This window comes from Fundulus heteroclitus, chromosome 10 (assembly GCF_011125445.2).
Source record: "Fundulus heteroclitus isolate FHET01 chromosome 10, MU-UCD_Fhet_4.1, whole genome shotgun sequence".
Taxonomy (NCBI): domain Eukaryota; kingdom Metazoa; phylum Chordata; class Actinopteri; order Cyprinodontiformes; family Fundulidae; genus Fundulus; species Fundulus heteroclitus.
The window spans coordinates 5180083-5198689 of record NC_046370.1 but is presented as its reverse complement, the minus strand read 5'-3'; the positions used below and the strand labels follow the sequence as shown (position 1 = coordinate 5198689).

Sequence of the window (18607 nt, the reverse complement as noted above, 5' to 3'; positions counted from 1 at the left end):
CTGTAGATCACGCCCTGATGAAGCCAATAGGACCACGTCATCCGCAAATAGCAGAGACGCAATCCTAAGGCCACCAAAACGGATCCCCTCAACACCTTGGCTGCGCCTAGAAATTCTGTCCATAAAAGTTATGAACAGAATCGGTGACAAAGGGCAACCTTGGCAGAGTCCAACTCTCACCGGAAACGAGTCCGACTTACTGCCGGCAATGCGGACCAGACTCTGACACCGGTCGTACAGAGACCTGACAGCCCTTATTAAAGGGTCCGGTACTCCATACTCCCGGAGTACCCCCCACAGGATCCCCCGGGGGACACGGTCGAATGCCTTCTCCAGATCCACAAAGCACATGTAGACTGGTTGGGCAAACTCCCATGCCCCCTCCAGAATCATGCTGAACTGACCAGATCAATATTCCAGAAGTTTAATGACTTCATATATCCTAATTTAAAAGTATTTCTTTAATTGTGTGAGCAGTGTATAAGCCTATTCAAGAGTCTGTGGGAGATTCAAAAGACAAAGACTGGAGTTTATGTATGAAGTTCACTTTTTGAACTGAAAAGTTAACAGAGCAATGATTTTTTATTTTTATTTCTGGAGATGTACCTCTAGGTTAACTAAAAACATATACAAGTTAAACTAAATGCAAGATGCAATATTTCCTCCATCACATCTTTTGTGGCAACTTAGGTCTTTACAAATCTATCTTTTTTCGCACATATGTTCATTGTCAGGGGTCACTGACCACATCCTCTCCATGGTTTGTGAAAGTAACGAGGTATAAATATAGATGGACTCATACATCTATACAGGCGGAGTTAAAACCGAATCCGCAGCTAGAGTTCATGTTCTGTTTCAGTAATAAGCATTTTTCAAAAAGTGAACACATTTCATTGCTGCAGTTGAGTTTAAGGGATAGTTTAGTCTTTGAAGTGAGGGTCAGATATAAAGGCTTTAAGCAGTTTTTATTGGCCCTGCAGCAGATCTCTTGATATCTATATTTACAATAAATCCAAGTTAGATGTACCTGAAGTCTGAAGTCCGACTGCTATACCAAGAAGTTCCCAGACCAAACTCAACTTATATCATCTTAAATCAACTTCAGTCTCTAAAAAGTCATCTCAGGTTATGCAAACACAGTTTATAGACGTTGAACGTATTCCCACATTTGCATTGGCCAGTTATGTGCTTGAAGGAAGTGGGTGTAGGTGAGTGTGCACCACCAATGTTCTTCCTCTGAAAAGAAACACGTTACATGTTCTATTCTGCACAGACAGACATTGTAAAAACCAATGAGACTCAAACCACAGTAATATTTTTGCTTCTGACGCAGTTTTACTTTTACATAAGTTAATGAGACCGGAAACGCTTTACGTGTGCTTTGTTGGTGGTTACCTCCTTCATCAATTTCCCCCGTACACAACCCTTGGACTTTTTCTATAGACAATCCACTGCGAACATGACAGCAGCATAAAGATTTATTAAATGGCGTTATGAACTGCTATGACATTTGATTTGAAACGATTTGAACTGTTTTAAGGCATCTGAATTTTACTTTGGATTTAGCATGTCTCTTGGGCTAGCTGTTAGCTTTAGCCACTGGATCCAACTAATCTGGATACTAAGAGAGGACACCGACGACGGATGGATGGATGCAGAAACAGCCCTCTATAAATAATGGCATTGCTTCTCTCGCTCGAGCTGGTTGCGCTTCCCAAAATGCAACACTTCCATTTCAAATATGCTTTTAAACAGTTGCTTAAAATGCTGAAGACACTTCTAATAAATAAAATGACAGCCATCACTCCAGATTAGGTGATACATAATTTGACTACTTGTTTAAAAAAAACTAATAAGTTTAATTTGGTGATGCTGGTTAGGGCTCTGAAGAAAGCAGTCTTTCATTTTCCAATGAAAGGACACAGTAAGGGCCAAATTTATTAAATTAGACCTCATTGGTAGTCACCTCGTATGCAGATTAAAACTGTAGGCCTATGATTATTGAGGTAAGAATCATAGAACCCATCTTGCCCAGTAGCATAAATTAGCATTCAATTCTCATACCTACGGTGAAATATATGTAGTAGCTTCTTAACGCCTAAACCACAATGAAATAGCAAACAGGCTTAAATCGGAGAGACAACCGGACTTTCACTCAAGTGCAAGAATTGATAAAGACTCCTGGATAGGATACGTTTTCAGAAAAAAACTGAGCTAAAGTCCAGTTGCCTCCAATTTTAAGCCTGTTTCCTGTCATGATGACCCGGATAACCGTGAATTTGCATAGTCACCACAATTAAATACAGTCCATGTACAGTAAATATAAATGATTGACCAAAGTAAATTGATGACACTCTTCTGCATATTGAACCCTGCATTCCTCTTTACTCCTACATGACCACCAAAAATCTTGACTGTACACATCTTCATGCAACAAAATGTTAATTTCGAAAAATATAAACTAGATTTTTTAAAGTGGGAGGTGAACGATGCACTGAAGCTTTACAATATTTCAGTTTTGTTCAATACAAAGGGGAAACCAGATGTTTGCATGCAGTGTATAAAAATTCACTTTCATTTGGATTAAACTTTCCCCATTTACGGTCTGCTAGGGTTAATAGGATTATTCAGTTATGAAAGGCGCATTTAAATAAAATGTTTTATTATTGCCCGACTTACATCCACACACTTCTGTTTGCCTTTGAATGTTCCAGTTAAACTGTTTTACTGTTTTTAATGTTCTTTTTTGTTTCTACATTCTATCCCTGCTTGCTTTTATTCCTATATTTTAATCATGTAAAGCACTTTGCATTGTCTCTGTACTGAATTGTGCTATATAAATAAATTTGCCTTGCCTTCTGCCTTGCTATTTTGGAAAGCAGTTAAACAAGAACAAACATATCTCACGACAGTAATACATAAACCAAACAGGAAATTGTCTAGTTCTTCCTGGTTGCATGGAAGTCTGTTCAACCTAAAAAAAGTAAAAACTATACACACCAAAAATGTATTTCAAAGAATGGGCTGTGCATATGTAACAAATGTAGTTAATCTGTAGAGGAATAAGTACAGATGGAAATGTGACAGAACAAAGGCCTCTTTTTGGGTACGTAAATGAGAAATGGAATGGTAATATAACCCTTCCCTTCATTAGGTGATGATTAGTTAATGTTTAAGTAACTAATACTACTACTACTACAACCCCAAGAAGTTATCATCTCACTCTACACTGTCAAAAAAATATGAATACCTCATGGCAGTACATCTGCTGCAACTAAACAACTCTTTACCAGTTCCTCCCACTCAAAAACTAAGAGAAATGAAAAACCTGTCAGCCTCAGGTCATGAGGCGGGGGAGGATCAGTGAGGTTCCAAATCCTCTTCCTAATCCACCAACCTGCCTGCATCCTTCAGCCAACATCTCTCTCAAACATATTGCAAAGTGTTAGAGACTCAAGCATGTGCGTGTGTGAAGCTGGAGTTCACAGGTACAAAACATCGGTCATCTTTAAATCCAGACGCACTCTGCATAGATGGGCAGTTTCACATTTAAACAAAAAAGGGGAAGCTGAATAAGCCTCCACAGTTTTGGCTGAAAGACAAAGTTACAGACTGATGGCAGTCAAATTGAAAGTAGATATAACCCTACAGAAAAGTAGCCAGAAAGTCCAAGCTGCAGTAAAGTCAGTAGAGGTACATGTGTGTGTGATTACATGTAAGGCCCTGCACTAAGCAGCGTTTCCATCAAAGGAGAACCTGCTGAGAGGCAAACACAATACAAGTCCAGTTCAGAGCTACTGTTTCCAGTAATCAAAGGCACGTTTGATGTGTCGAAAACAAGCAAGAGTGAGGAGACCCCCAAGGCCAAAAAGAGCAAAACTCACACAGAGCACCCTGCTCCCATAAAGCCGGAAGGCTGTCTTCCTTTTCATCATTTTTACAGGCCACTTCGGCTTCCTGCATTACCCGCGCTCAACTCACTCCCCGTTGGCAAGCTCGTCCCACGACACACACAGCATTGAAGCAGAGGACCTCGTTGGCAGCCCTGATGTTCTACATCTAAGCCTGCCACCGCTGGGTTTATGGCAGGTCGAAGCCGCCGGACCCACCGACCCTGTTCTGCAGTCATGCTGCGCTAAAATGCACTTTTTATAACCAAATTACCCATGGGTCCTAACCATCTTCCTCTAGCTTTGCTCTAAATTTGTTGCCATCTTCTGGCTCACAGTTTCCACTGGTTTATTGTTCATTTTGTGGTATAATTTCCTCCAAAAACATTGATACTGGGTTGGAAAAAACTAAATAAAATCAACCACTACCTGTCTAGAGTGTTCCCCACACAGTGACCCTGAACAGTATCTTTGTAGGCAGCAAATTCTTTTTTTAAATTGATTTCAAAGAGGAGCTGCTTTTAAAAATAACACTTGAGATGAACATACAAATATAAAACAGAAACTAGCTACAACACCATTGTGTTAACACGTCATTGTTGATCAAAGCTAATTAAGAGTCTGGCTTTGTCATCATAATCACAGTGTTTGGGTTGCTGAAATTAGCAAAGAGCCAAATTCAATGACTTGATGGAATGAGCAGGCTTCTTTAGGCTGAAAACTTTACCTATTGGTGCAATAAACTGAATTTGACCACATTGTATCATAACAAGGATACTGGAACGGATGTACTTGGGTGTGGATGAGTCAGTTTAAAGGGGGTTTTATTATATTTGTATGTAAATAAGATAATATTGGCAAATGACATGACATTTGTCATTAAAGCATAAAAACACACCGAGCTGAACTGAAACTGAAATCATGTCTTAACACAGCAGGGAAACGGCATCTGCAGAAAGTCTTTAATCGTGTGTGTATATAAAGATAAGAAATCGGGCACAATGCTGATGGCGGAAACCTTCACCAACAAACCGTGATGTTTCTCAGCCCATCTAACAAAGCGATAAACATCTAACAAAGGGCTAAACTCGTCATCAAAAACCAACCATCAACTGATTCTCTTTGTCTTAAAACTATTTTCTGGCTGTCACTTAATAATTCATAATGCACAACACCGTTAGGTAAGCTAAAGTTATTATAAGTAGAAAGCAAACAATGTTTAAATTCTAGTATTTTAAAGGCTTTTGGGGGTATTAAATAACTAATGATATCATGTAACCTGTAGTGTGTTTGGTTTGGTGCCCGTGACATTAGAGTGAAATACCTTCAGAACCCAAAAAAAGCCAAAAATATAACCATAAAGCCACTTATTATACTATGCCTAGAGTTTAAAATCACTTTAAGGAGCTGGCAGAAAACTTCCTGGATAACCAGACTTTTCTTCAGCTCTGTATGAAACAGAGCAAAACTGACCATCTTGTTGCTGAGCACTGCTGGTCAGCAGGTTGAAAGCAGACTACTCCACGTCACCTTGCTTACCAGATAAAGTGGTTATCTTGAAATAATTCTGGTGACCAATGACAGCAAACGGGTGAAAACTTTAGGAGTGCACATTTATTAAAAAGTACTACAGTTGGCAAGCTGTGTGCATCTTGTCTGTCAAGCAGCTGACTGCAGGCTAGCGATGCGAGCAACACAGCTAACCAACGAAAAGGTACTCTTAGCAACAGCCAATTAAAAAAAAACAGCTACATTTAGTAAGCGGTAATTCTTTAGTTTTGAATTAATCCAGGTATCCATAGTAAAATAACAAATAGTATCTTCTTTGTCAGCGGCATTAAAATAACCGTACTCAATGTGTTATTTTCTATGTTTCAAGTTTCTGTTTTAATTACCATGGTAATAAATAGAACAATTTAGTCTGTAATTACACAATAAAATGATCATTTGCTGGCTAAAATCCTACAGTTTTTACTTTTTTAAAGATGACAGGAAACCTATGTGTTACTACTGCTCCCAGGTCAGTCAGACCAAATAAATCTGCAGGTGCTTTCACTAATCTAGAGCTTAAAAGTAGGATGGAAATCAGAGGTACGAGGAAATAAACAGCCCTGCGTGAGTCAGGTTCCAGAAACATGGAAAATATCAGAGCTACTGAATAATTCTTTCTTGTCACTACATGCGTTGACCAAGTTCTTTCATCACTAACCGCCTGGAGTTCTTAGCGTCTAATTTTATGTCCCACCGCCGCTTACAGCTGCCAAACAAACACAGTTCATTCCTTACGTCAGCTGAAACACACCGCTCATTCTCTGCAGTCTGTGACTCCCAGGTGCAGACCTTCGGATCTGCGTCACTCCACCTGCCAATCGATTACATTCCTGTCCTACACGTCCAAGCTTGACCCAGACCTAAATGTCAGGCCCAGCTCGCAGAAAAACAGCCCTGATGCAAGCGTCGACAAATGCTCCATGCTAACCTTCAGCTTCAGCACGGCATCTGCTGTGAGGACAGACTTTTTTTTAATGACTACACTTCAACCCAGCACTATATTCAGACATGACCACAGGAGGCACTGTTATATATGGAGACTTTATCGGGTCCTATCTCGCACTGTCAGATATCGCGGTTCTTGTTTTGGGACTTAATTAGCAACTAATATATATATTGCTGTGAAAAGTTCAATTTTTTTTTTTTTTTTTTTTATTCACAGTTGAAAGTTCAAATCATCAAAGAAAATTTTAAATCGGTGAACACAAAAATGGTATTTCACATACTGGAGGAAATAAGCTATCCAAACCAATATGCCTCATGTGTCATCTTAAGATGTCATCTTTAACTTAAATCAGTGAGGATTTTGTCAGCCTTCGTATAAAAATAAAATTACAATTTTTTTTAACCAGCTTGGTATTTTTTTGGTTAACTCTCACTTTTGAAATCAGTGCAAGCCACAGAACAACAGCATGTAGTCACAACAGCTGCTTGTTGGGGAGCCATCACAAGAAGCTGCCCAGTGTGAGCAGCGGGCGAGGCGGCATGCCATCCAGCAACATGCTCCGTTTACATGGTAAGAACGCAGCCGTACTCGGTCTCTCCAGGCCGCTTTCTTTCTTGGTTTAGCTAGATAGTCCGCTTGCATTCCAAGCACCTCACCTGGGTTCACTTGCAAATGAACCAACACCCAGATTTCCAGGTAGACCAACGCTCCTTCGTTTTGTCCACTCCTGCTGCCCCAACGAGACAAACTCTAGTCCATTGACAGAAAACTAAAAGAAACGTTAATGTTTCTTATCAAGAACTACCCCCAAGAACTGGAACAATACAGATTGAACCCTTCTCCTTGGTTTGGGTGCAGTTTATTGAATTCAGATTATCCGGATCCGTTTACAGACCTAAGAGCGTGCGGCTAACAATTCGCAGCGTTCACCTGAGCAATTTGTGTAAAATACAGGATGTGTGGGGGAATTTCCCCAAATCTGATTAAATACATTTAATCCTTTAAATACAACAAAAATTGTTGTGCACCATCCTCAGCTTGTCATTACCTCCACCAGGTTCTGCTGACCAACATATTTTTAAGATTAGACAGAAAACTGAGGATCATCCGATGTCTCTGCTCTGCTGCTGCTCCCTTTGCTTTGCTTCATATCTCTACATCAGACTTGTTCCACAATCCCACATTAGTCCTAGCTTTTTACAGGAGCTACAGGTTTTTACTTCCTGCTGAGGTGGATGTGGTGCGTAATATTGGTGGGTCGACTTTAACCCCCCTCATTTTGTGTCAGGAACCTTCCCATGACTGCGACACACTGTATGTAAATGACAGAATGAAAAGAAGACGTAGAAGTGGTACCTGCTTCATGGCTAAAAAGATCTTGCAATTAATTGCATTCCAACTGATAACTGCATAGCATTCTAGATCTTTTCATCCAGGAAACCTTTACATTGTTGTATTACTTGTTCCTGTGCTCTACAAATGAATGGCCAACACAAAGCCTGGGGTGATAATTAAAAACCCTTGCATGAAAACATACAAAGGACACCTCTGACGTTTGGGTACTTGCAACATGCAACTATTTACTCTGAGAAGGAGTGGGAGTAAGCAGACTGAGCCGTCTGGTCAGCTGGTGAAAAGGAATGTGGCTGCAAGACTCTTTTCTTTCAAATTCTGCTGATCCAATCTCAGTTTGACTGGTGGCTATTGTTCCCAGTCTACGGAAGTTGCTTCTGCTGTCCATCTGGACCAGAACAAGCAGGGGGTCCATAATGAATGCCTTAAAGTTTAAACTGACCAAATCACTGCAAAGCATAATTGTTTCCTATATATACACACACATGTACAAATGCACTTATGTACTAAAGCACTGATGTAATTAGTCCAAACTCAACAGCTAATAGGGAAGTATTAGATTTCCATTGCTTATCCTTAATGAACTAAAAGCCACAGGAATTTAAGGAATGCTGTGAGAATGGATCTTGCAGCTGTTGGAATTTATCAGTGGCCACAATATAAGATATTTTGCAAACCCCACTGAGATGCAAAATGCACTCCAAGGGAAACAGTGGTTTGATGTGAAGCTGTATGGCAAGCCATTTGTGTAAATACTCAACATTCTCGATACCAGCGGTTGTTGTGTCCCTCTTGTTCTGGTTCACACGCTACTAGTTAGACATTTTCTCACACTAGGTCAATGTTTAGCTGCACAACATAAAACGATTACTAACTAGAAACTAGGGCTGGACGATATAGAAAAAAAGCTTATCGATAAAAATAAATGCATATTGATCGATATCGATAATTATTGAAAATATTTAAAACCATATTTTATGTGCTGCTCTGCCTGGACATTTTATGATATTGCTAAATGATTTAATTTTAATAAAGAACATAAACACAGAACTCCAATTAAATCTTTATTTAACCAACTTAACCATAATAATTTTTTTAAAAGAAAAATAACTTAAGAGACCTGAGTTATGTTAAAGGGGAAGTCCGGTCAACAAGGAAAAATCAGGGTATCATTAGCTATAACTAAAACTAATACGTTTGTGGTTATTTAATGAACTTCTCTTTAATCAATAAGAAAATAAAAACATAAATTGTCGTCTGGATAACTGTGTATGGGGGCTGACATTACTGCCCATATTTGGGCAGTAAGGGGCGTTTGACATCACATCCTGGGGTGTGGAAAAGCGGAAGCGGCGACAGCATTTCTCTCCGCTTTCCATGTAAAGTCAATAGGAGCCGTTCTACACAGCTGCGATCATCAATAATTTTTTCGGATTTCCAGAGGACTTCACTGCTGACATTCCCAAGAGCTATTGCTGAAGCATCAATGCCCACGTGCATGGCCATCGGATGTTCCAACACAACTGGTAAAAGTGGAAAAAACATTGCTTATTTCAACTTCCCGATTCATGAGCCACCGGGCTCATTGCTGGATTGCCAACTTGAACAGAGCGGATTTGCCATCTAACTCCTGGCCAGAGAGAAAACACGTCATATGCAGCAACCATTTTGAAGAAGAATGTTTTGAACATGACATGAGAGCGAGGATTTTCGGTAAGTTATTTTTTATTTTAGAATTTTTTATTTAGAATTTGCGGGGATGGTCACCGAGCAGAGGGGCGGAGGGATACCACATGTGATGTGGTATCCCTCCGCCCCAGCATGTGCTGGAACGCTCTTATATTTTAATATTTATACAATAATGACCACCTGCCCTTTTTACTAGAGGGCAAATGTATAACTTAAGTCACTTCAGCGATCTCTCCTCCGCTGTGTGTGTGTGCGCTCCGCTGCAGCGCCGAAAAAGCCGTGCTGCGGCGGAGCGCGCGCACACACACACACACACACACACACACACACACACACACACACACACACACACACACACACACACACACACACACACGCGTGTATACATATATACTGTAGGACCCGACTGAGTTTGCACTGGAAATAGGTACGCTGGATTCCGTCAAAAGTCCGGTTTCTGTCAAGAAACTCTTCTAAAAAAATCCATATCGCTATCAGATGATGATAGCTCCACGGAGCTCTCATCACTGTCACTTAGTACTTCATCACTCTCTGCTTCGTACAGAGCACCAGTCGTCACCATGTTGGAAAATAGTGCGCCGTGACAAACAGAGCGTTGAAACTTGCTCAACTGAGGGTCCGCCGAGTGACGACAAAAAATGGGAGGTGACAGTACTATTCTTGACCAAGATGGATTCCTCCACATAAACATGATTAAATGAAAATTATTCATAATTAAAAAAACATATAATTTTTTGCACAGTATGTAGTAGTTTTATATTTAAAGTACTTTCAGCAGTTTGAATTCTGATTTTGACCGGACTTCTCCTTTAATAAATACTGACAAAGAATAAACTAAAGTGACCAGTAAAATTACCAAAATAAATATACCAAATAAATAAATAACTAAAATAGCCTATGGTATTTTTATCTAAGCCATAGAAATAGAATTCCTCCTAACAGACCCAACAGCTACACTAGTTCCACTAGCTTTTTTTTTTTTTTTTTTACAAACTAGTTGATGAATAGACAAATTCAGTTAATGAACATGTCATGCTAGTTGACTAGTTATTAAATAAACCTCTACATGTTTACTAGTTGAAACTAATTCTGCCTCCTAGTTCACTGGTCACCCTTAGATGTGTGCACTTACTAGTCTGACATGACAATTTAACTAGTTGACAACTACAGCCTAAAATGTACACTAGTTGACCAGTTAAAGCTTTTTTGGTCTTAATGATAATTAGTTTACCAGTAAAACAGAATCAACAACTACTTTCTTCTTATCATCAACTTGGCCATCACAAAGATTTTTGTGCCATTACTGCAATCATAAAGGCTAGTTATGGTTTACTAACTGACTGGTTGAAACTTTATAGAATACTGGTTGAGTAGAATGTAATTATAAGGGTCAATAGTGAATGTGTACGACTTTAGGTCAAACAGTTAATATAGTAAGGTATTTAATGACAACTAGTTAAATAGCATCATAAAGTCTCCCACTGATTAGGTTTAGCTGTTTACTGATGGTCAACAGCCTTAATTGTGCGCTACTAGTGTGATATTTTGACTTACTAATAGGACACCCTGCTAGTTCGATAAAAATGCCACTAATTAGTAAATAGAGTTACTATTTGTTACTAGTTACTGTTTAGTCTGTAGAACTAAAGAAAGAAAATGTCTGACTCAGTGGTGTCTAAACCTTTTCCCATACGGGGGAACAACATCAAGTTTAAAGTACTCCTTGGGAAAGAGAATTTTTATCAAACATATCAAAAATTATATTAGGGTGATTTTTTTATTTTTACCCTTACGAAAATAAAAATTCATCAATACAAAATAGATTTGTAAATCAGTATATATATATATATATATATATATATATATATATATATATATATATATATAGATAGATAGATAGATAGATAGATAGATAGATAGATAGATAGATAGATAGATAGATAGATAGATAGATAGATAGATAGATAGATAGATAGATAGCTTTATTGAAAGACAATTTCCTATTTAGGTCCAATGAAATGAATAGGTGCGCTCAAACTGGAAACATCTGTGCTCCTATTTACTATAAAATTAAACTGAAAGTCAAAAACAAGTTCTAAAATATTTATTTTTACATTTTTATGAATATTTTACATGGTTTTAAACTCCAGTCCTGGTGCCCGCCCCGGTGTCCTGCAACTTTTCGATGCGCCTCTGCTTCATTCAGCGTGTAGGACAATGGACATCTCTAAAAGTTGCAGGACACCCCTGGTCTAACTAGCGGAGTGAAGTTCCTGAAATACAAGTAAATTAACTTTTAACCTCAAGATGAGGGATATGGAATATCTACACAAAACAGCTAACCCTAAACAGACAAGTCCACTAAAACCCACTCATCACACCTGAAAACACCTTAATATGCAGGTGTGGGACATCGTTAAAACTGCTCTTATGCTTCTATTTTATTTATTTTTTACCAAATGCACTAAAATGATCACATACCAGCGTTGTTGCTTATGTAAATCTACCACAACAGTCGACCACAGCCGCTTCTTTAGAGTTCATGAGAAATGTTTGTCCTCGCCTCGGCTCTACACGGCCAGTCAGCAGCGCATGCTTGCTCCAAAAAACACAAACAAAAACAAAAACCTACCTTTGTGCTTCTCCATTCAGAAACTTTTGCACTTTCCTCCCCGGTTTTGCTCCTTACATGCAACAAAATAAGAAAAAAAAAAAAGGAACAGAAAATCCGAAAGGTTTCAGGGTGAAGATGGGACCCGAAACCTCCGGGAGCTGATCCGACGCAGCGCTGACTGACTGAACTGAACGCTGACTGCTGCTGAGACGCTTCCCTCTAACTTCTTCTGTGCCGCACCTCCTCCTCCTCCTCCTCCTCCTCCTCCACCCAGTTTGCCCCATCCAGACAGAAAAAAAAGAAGCTTTATCTCACTGCAGAGACCCTCAGCGGAGTCGTTCAGGTTTTTGACAGAATTTGATCAACAGTGTTCATTTATAAATAAATCAGAGGTTAAAGAGCGTCTAACCATAAAATAAAACTAGGTTAAAGGGAACCCTGCTGTGTTGAATTAGTTTTTGTTTTTTTTTCAAGAAATACATACTTTGGTGAAAGTACAGCAGGGTATTGACTCCCTTCACAGGATTTGTCAAATACAACATTTTTGTTTAATAAAACACACAGCCACATATGCTTTGGTGATGACATCACAAAAGGCACACCCAATAATCACAGGGGGCTGTAATACCAAACATGCAGTGTTGCTAACATAGCAACTTTGGCACCACATTCATTTAGCATTCAGACCTCTAAAGAGTATTTTTATGAACATGTCTAGCGTCAACTGTTGCTGTCATTTTTGTCATATAATAAATTACAACTACACCCATGCTATTGGAAAATGTACAAGTAATGACAACCATAATAAAGCAGTGTAGCTGTACAAAGTTGTTCCCAGAAGCTGGAACTTTGAATGTGCTTGCTCATATAAATATGATTTTTCTGCCCTGTTTTGTTAAGCTGTAACTGAACACATGACAAACCAACTACTGTGCTTTTTTTCTATATTTTTTTGCACCTCCAGCTAACTGAAATACTGGCCTTAGGTAGAAGGTGTTTGTAAAAAGAGTTGGTATAGTGTTTTATGTGTCACCTGGTAATGAGTTGTTAAAGGGACAGACGCCATATTTGCTCTGTCTCTTCCTTGATTTTTAAACCTGCTTCATGTTGTCATACTGGTTCTGTTTAACTGATTTCTTGCTTCTACATGTCATCATCAGGCCTCAAAGTGACTTGTGAAATTGAATATAGCTTTCGAAAATCTGTTTTATGATTTAAGAAAAAAAACTTGTTTTGATGTCATGGTAAAGTAAAAACAGATGGAATCTGTAAGGGTGCAGATTTGCTCAGGGTTGACTATGCAAATTATGTGGGACTTTTAGCAGCTTTAAAGCAGACTATAGCAGTTTGATATATAAAAAATGACCATGACATGTTCTATAGATGACAAGCTACAGTGCATCTAAAGTGTTTTTGATCAATTCCTATAGAACCATTTTGGCTTGTGGCTTAAATTTTCAACACATATTTGTTTTCACCAAACTGAGTTTTTTTTCTTTTCAGAAAAAAGTTAGGAGAAGCTGGTTCTTTTAAGTGTTGCAAACATAAGAAATGGAGCATCTGTTTCATGGGGACAGTCAGTGACACACTATAATGAAAAAAACCAATATATTTATCTTTAAGGAAAAGTCCAAACCTTTTTTTTGTGTACCACAGAAAAGTGAATTTCCTCAACAGTCCGGCAGCACTCCTGTGGGAGAACCGTGACCGGGTGGAGGTATGAGAGGAATGTCAAGCAACACAACACAAACCAGCGGATGATTAAAACGCATGACATGGATCCCAGTGTTTAACTTTACTTTTTTTTTTTTCTTTTTTTTTTTACAAGGCAGTCAATGCTGCCTGGATATGAGGAGGGAGTGGGCATGTGCGTTCTAGAATATGCCATGTAGTTAACTTTTTAATCTTAGCAGCTCAGACAAGGATGATCATGTTATGTTATGCATAGGTTCATGTTTCAAATGCAGAAGTCACACCCCAAAGCACAGGCCACACACGCATGGATCTGATGATATGATGTAATCCAATGCTGGTTAATGACTTAAGGACAGGAGTTACTTCCAATGAAAATGTTTCTCTTTCAGGTGAGGATAAACACCCTCAACTGCTGAGGTTATGTTGGAGACAGACCATCCGGACATGTTTCAAGAAAGAGGGAATGGCAGCGTTGAAGACAAACAAAGCCCAGATAAGAAGAAAAAGGCCCACACATTCAAAAAGGAGCAGAAATTTGTGTCCAGATGGCACCTTTCTTTCCCAAAGAGACCCGACGTGAAACTATAGACAATAAATGTTGTCAGCAGCCTTTTCCACAGTGCTTAATTCATCATTAAAAGCAGTGGTCTCAAGAGTCTCGAGTGTCAAGGAAGTGGGTGAACAAGAAAAGACTCTCGTTAACAAGAAAAGAGGAAGTCATTGAGGAGGAGTGTGGAAAAAGACACAACACCTTCATATCTTTTGCTATCTGTTGAACCACAGTCAGGATCAGTAACACACACCATGTATGTCATACACCAGCCTAGTTTTTGCTGAGTCTCATTGACTGTCTCCAGTTGCCAGTGGTCAAGAATCATATGACTCCATCTGGACTTTTCTGTACAGCTTGGCAACGCACAGATTTTTCTTTTAACTTTGCTGTGTTCATTGAAGTCTCGGCCTTGAACTTCGCTCCCAGTAGATTTCACCTTTCTTCAGACAGGTCCGCAGATGATGTCAGGGTTTTTTTCTTTCTTCTACTCCTTTCCTTAAAGGCTTGAGTGAAAGGCAAATGTGAGTCAGGCAGGATGATGTTCTCAGCACGGAGTAAAACCAGGGTGGTCTGGCCTTTCTTGCCTACGCTCTCTTTGTCTGTGAGCCCACTGCTGAAGAGCGGTCCTGTTAATCCAGCAGGGGAATTCCTTTTGTGCAAACCCATGGAGAACTCCGTCTGGGTTGGAACCTTTAAGGTCTGCTCTCATAAATGACTATTTAGGGAAATTTCTGCAATTGAATTGTGAGTAGGTGAGAAAAAAAACACAAAACACGTAAGCCGAGAGCTGAAACACGACGGACGCAGACAGTTGAGGTGTACAAGGCTGTCAAAAGTTCAGACTCTGAACTCCGATGAAGAGAATTCCTCCGCTGTGAATCACAGGTGAAAAAGGTCAACTCCTGAATAACACAGAACCCTGTTTAACGCGAGGCTCGACCCCATGTTTCCAAACATACGCAGAGACACATAATGCCTTCTTATTCCTCTGAACAGAGACTTTCCATCTTTGTTGGCGTTATTGTTAAATGTAGCTCAAACCATGTGCTTTTTGCCTGGGGATTTCCCCCCAATAAAGAGGAACCCATTGATTCCTGCAGCCCATCCTTTTTCCCTTTATAACATTTAGACCAATAATGTAGATACTAGGCTTCTGGTTTAAGACACCTTGTGAAAATGGTTCCCCCTTTTCTGAACCATGGCGGTGCGTGTACCTGACTAAATGCCAGCAGGCTCTACAGTGGCTCAAGATGGGGAGTGTTAAATCACAGCGTGGAGAAATTGTTTTTAGTCTAGGTGCGGTCAGGTTAACATCAGTCCGTTCTGAAAATAAACAGCGGCTCTTTGGATTTCGAAATATCGTGATCTGACACCTTGAAGTCTAACTATAAAAATATGATCACCCTGAAGAAGATTACTATTTAGATACCTGAATTAAATCTCCTATGATGAAAAGATATTTAAATAATCAACTCAAATGTCTGGTCTGAATAAAGCTCCCCATTATACTGTCTTTGTAAAATGTAAAGTACTTTTCCAGATTTAGGAATCTTTTTGTTATTAAATAATGTATTTCTTAGATATGATTATTTGTATACTAATTTGAAAAAAAAGGAGCCTGTTTTTCTTTTTCTCATCAAATGTGTTTTTGCTTCATGAGGTGAGAGCGCGTCCTTCGCGCTACCGTGCAACACTGCCATCTGCAGGTGGAATAGAGAAACTGCTGTTAAACTGCACATTTTTGTTTTATTTAACTAAGGGGGAAAAGTAATAATACATTAAATGTATTTTACAAGAGTGTCCTGGACGCAACACACAGCCAAAGTCCAGTCTTCAGGTCCTCTGACTTTTTGGACTCTGCACAAGTCTTAGCAGACCCAAAAGACTATTTGCACGATTTCAGTTTCTCAGGAAGTGTGTTTGTTCAGCGGAATCAACTGTCTTTATTTGTATATCCTGAGCTGGTGTCTGTCTAAAACACATTCAACCATGGTAACACATGGTGACGATAAAGATTCTTGAGAGCTTCTATCCTGCAACTTTTGGATGCATCCCTTCTCCAACACAAATACCTAAATATCCCCATCAGCACGCCATTCAGCTCTGCAGAAGCTCGGTAAAAGGGCCAATTATTTGTTTCGGGGGTGTTGGAGAGGAGAAGCATCTGAAAGTTGCAAGATAGTAGCTCTTGTGGACTGGACTTCAAATAAATTAGTGCCTCAGCCCGTGGAAGGACAAGTTAGACCATCCAACACAACCATGACAGTGATATTCAATCATAAAACTTCATTATAAAGAATTTTCAAAGGATGCAACCTTTGAGAAGAACCTTAATTTTTTTTTTTTTAAAAAACATTATAATTATTAATTATATGATAGACTGGTGAAATGCCCAAGATATGCCCATTCTCTTGCCCATAAACAGAAATCTGTTTCCTTTTGTCGTTTTTCACCGATATCTGATTAGGAGACATAACAGAAAGCAGAAAAGAGTTTCATTAGAAGACAAAGGCAAGTTTGTTTGTCAATACACAAGATAATCAAAAGTACTTTATGGTAAATAAAAAAGAACAGAAAACTCACATTTTAAATTATGAAAAGTGGCCATGTTTGTCATTAGTTTTGTTTCTCTGAGGTTAAAAGTAGTTTTAAATCCCCCACATATAAAACCGTTGGGTGTGAAGATGATATCATCATCGATGCAAAAATAACGACGGGTGACAACATTTTTGATATGGAGGATAGTTAGGAGTGGTCCTAAGATGAAACCCTGAGGGACACCATAGCTACAACGACTTAACTGGAGATTACACTATTTACTTAAAGCTCTGTGGTCTTGACAGGGGTATTAAAATTATGTTGTAGAAGCCAATTATTTTTGTTATTAATTAAATTTGTATTTTTTGTCTATAATCTAGTTAAGGTTATTTATTTTACTTTATTGTTTGATATTTGTTTTGAGATTATGTGTTGGTTATTTAGTTTTCTTTGCTTCTGGTTAGTTATGAGCAATTTGGGTGGATTAAGTGTATTAATAGGCTGTCAGTGGTAGGACCAGCATGCATCTGGGTGGGCGTATGGTTTTTTACCAGCGCAAGAGAAGCACGGAGGAAAATGTTTCTCAATTTCTGTTTGCTTGCTTGCAAAAGAGAAATAAACCACAAACTAACCTACTTTACCTGGAAAATGGATTTATTTTTGCCTGCGTAAATTACTCGTCCAAGGTGCATCTGTGGCCCTTGTGGATTTTTTGGAGATGTCAAAGCTGGGCCACAACATATGTCTTCAGGTTGTTTTCACATTTGTGTGTTGTAGCAGTTGAACAGACTACAAGGGAACTCTAACTCCAATGTAAAACCATCCAGCAAATAGATTTTTTTTTTTAACTTTTTTAAAACTGCAAATTTCATTGTATTTCCCTTCTGGTTCTCACAGATATGAAAATAATACCACTGGTAAAAAGCTTAATAACAAAACACTTTCATTTTATTTGCTACTGCTTTATCATATAACTACTACTGAATGCTGCAGTGTTTAGTCTTCTCTTTGTAGTTGGTACCCCCTTGACAAGGGTTCTGTGTTGAATTAAGAAGAAAAGAGTGTCACTAAATTGTTCCTGTAAAAATTCAGGTGTCCTAAAGTAATGGTTCTCAAACTGTGGTACAGCTTCTGCTGGTGATACTTTGGCTGCTTTCAGTTGTTCATTTAGGCACAATTTTCTTCAAGCTGAATAGACATAACCCAATTATGTTATCTCTAAGCACTGACGGTCAGAAAAGATCATCAGAAGCTTGTCAAAAGGAAAGTCCAGTGAAGAACATTTGGAGGCCTCCCTTTGCTAAAATCGGGTGGAACCAGGAACAAGCACTCGTGGGTACGAGTGCTGTGTTAAATTTTGCTCTGAAATAGGAACTGGGATTTTGGATTGAGATCAGATAAAACCTGACTATGTTCCAGTTCCACGTTTGAAAAGCAGTCGGACTTGCTAATTGCTTTTACCTAGTGACCAGGTAACTGCTACTAGCAATGCAAACTAATAGCAACATATTTTTCCACGTTTTGTACTTTTAATCACAATTTATGTTCACTACACAAGGTGTAGTGAACCCTAACGACTCCTCGTTACAGAGGAGTGGACCAGTTTCGGTTCAATCTGCTGCTTAATGTCTTTAACGACCGCCCATTACTAAGGGGTGGACCTGTTTCGGTTGAATTTGCATGTAATCTAAGCCATTACAAGGCCTTTGTTTGGCAATGGTATAAAGCTTGTTACTCCACATTACTTCCTGGAGAGG

General features: G+C 39.0%; 1 protein-coding gene across 1 annotated transcript in view; it reads right to left on the bottom strand.

The window, feature by feature from the left end:
• The window catches only part of afap1l2 (actin filament associated protein 1-like 2), a 67115-nt gene extending 54842 nt beyond the window's left edge, over window positions 1-12273 (bottom strand). The window contains exon 1 of the mRNA XM_012881242.3: window positions 12083-12273. Within this exon, the coding sequence (XP_012736696.2) occupies window positions 12083-12098 (16 nt within the window). The 5' untranslated portion in view covers window positions 12099-12273. The remainder of the gene's footprint in view (window positions 1-12082) is intronic.
• Between the last annotated feature and the right edge of the window lie 6334 nt (window positions 12274-18607).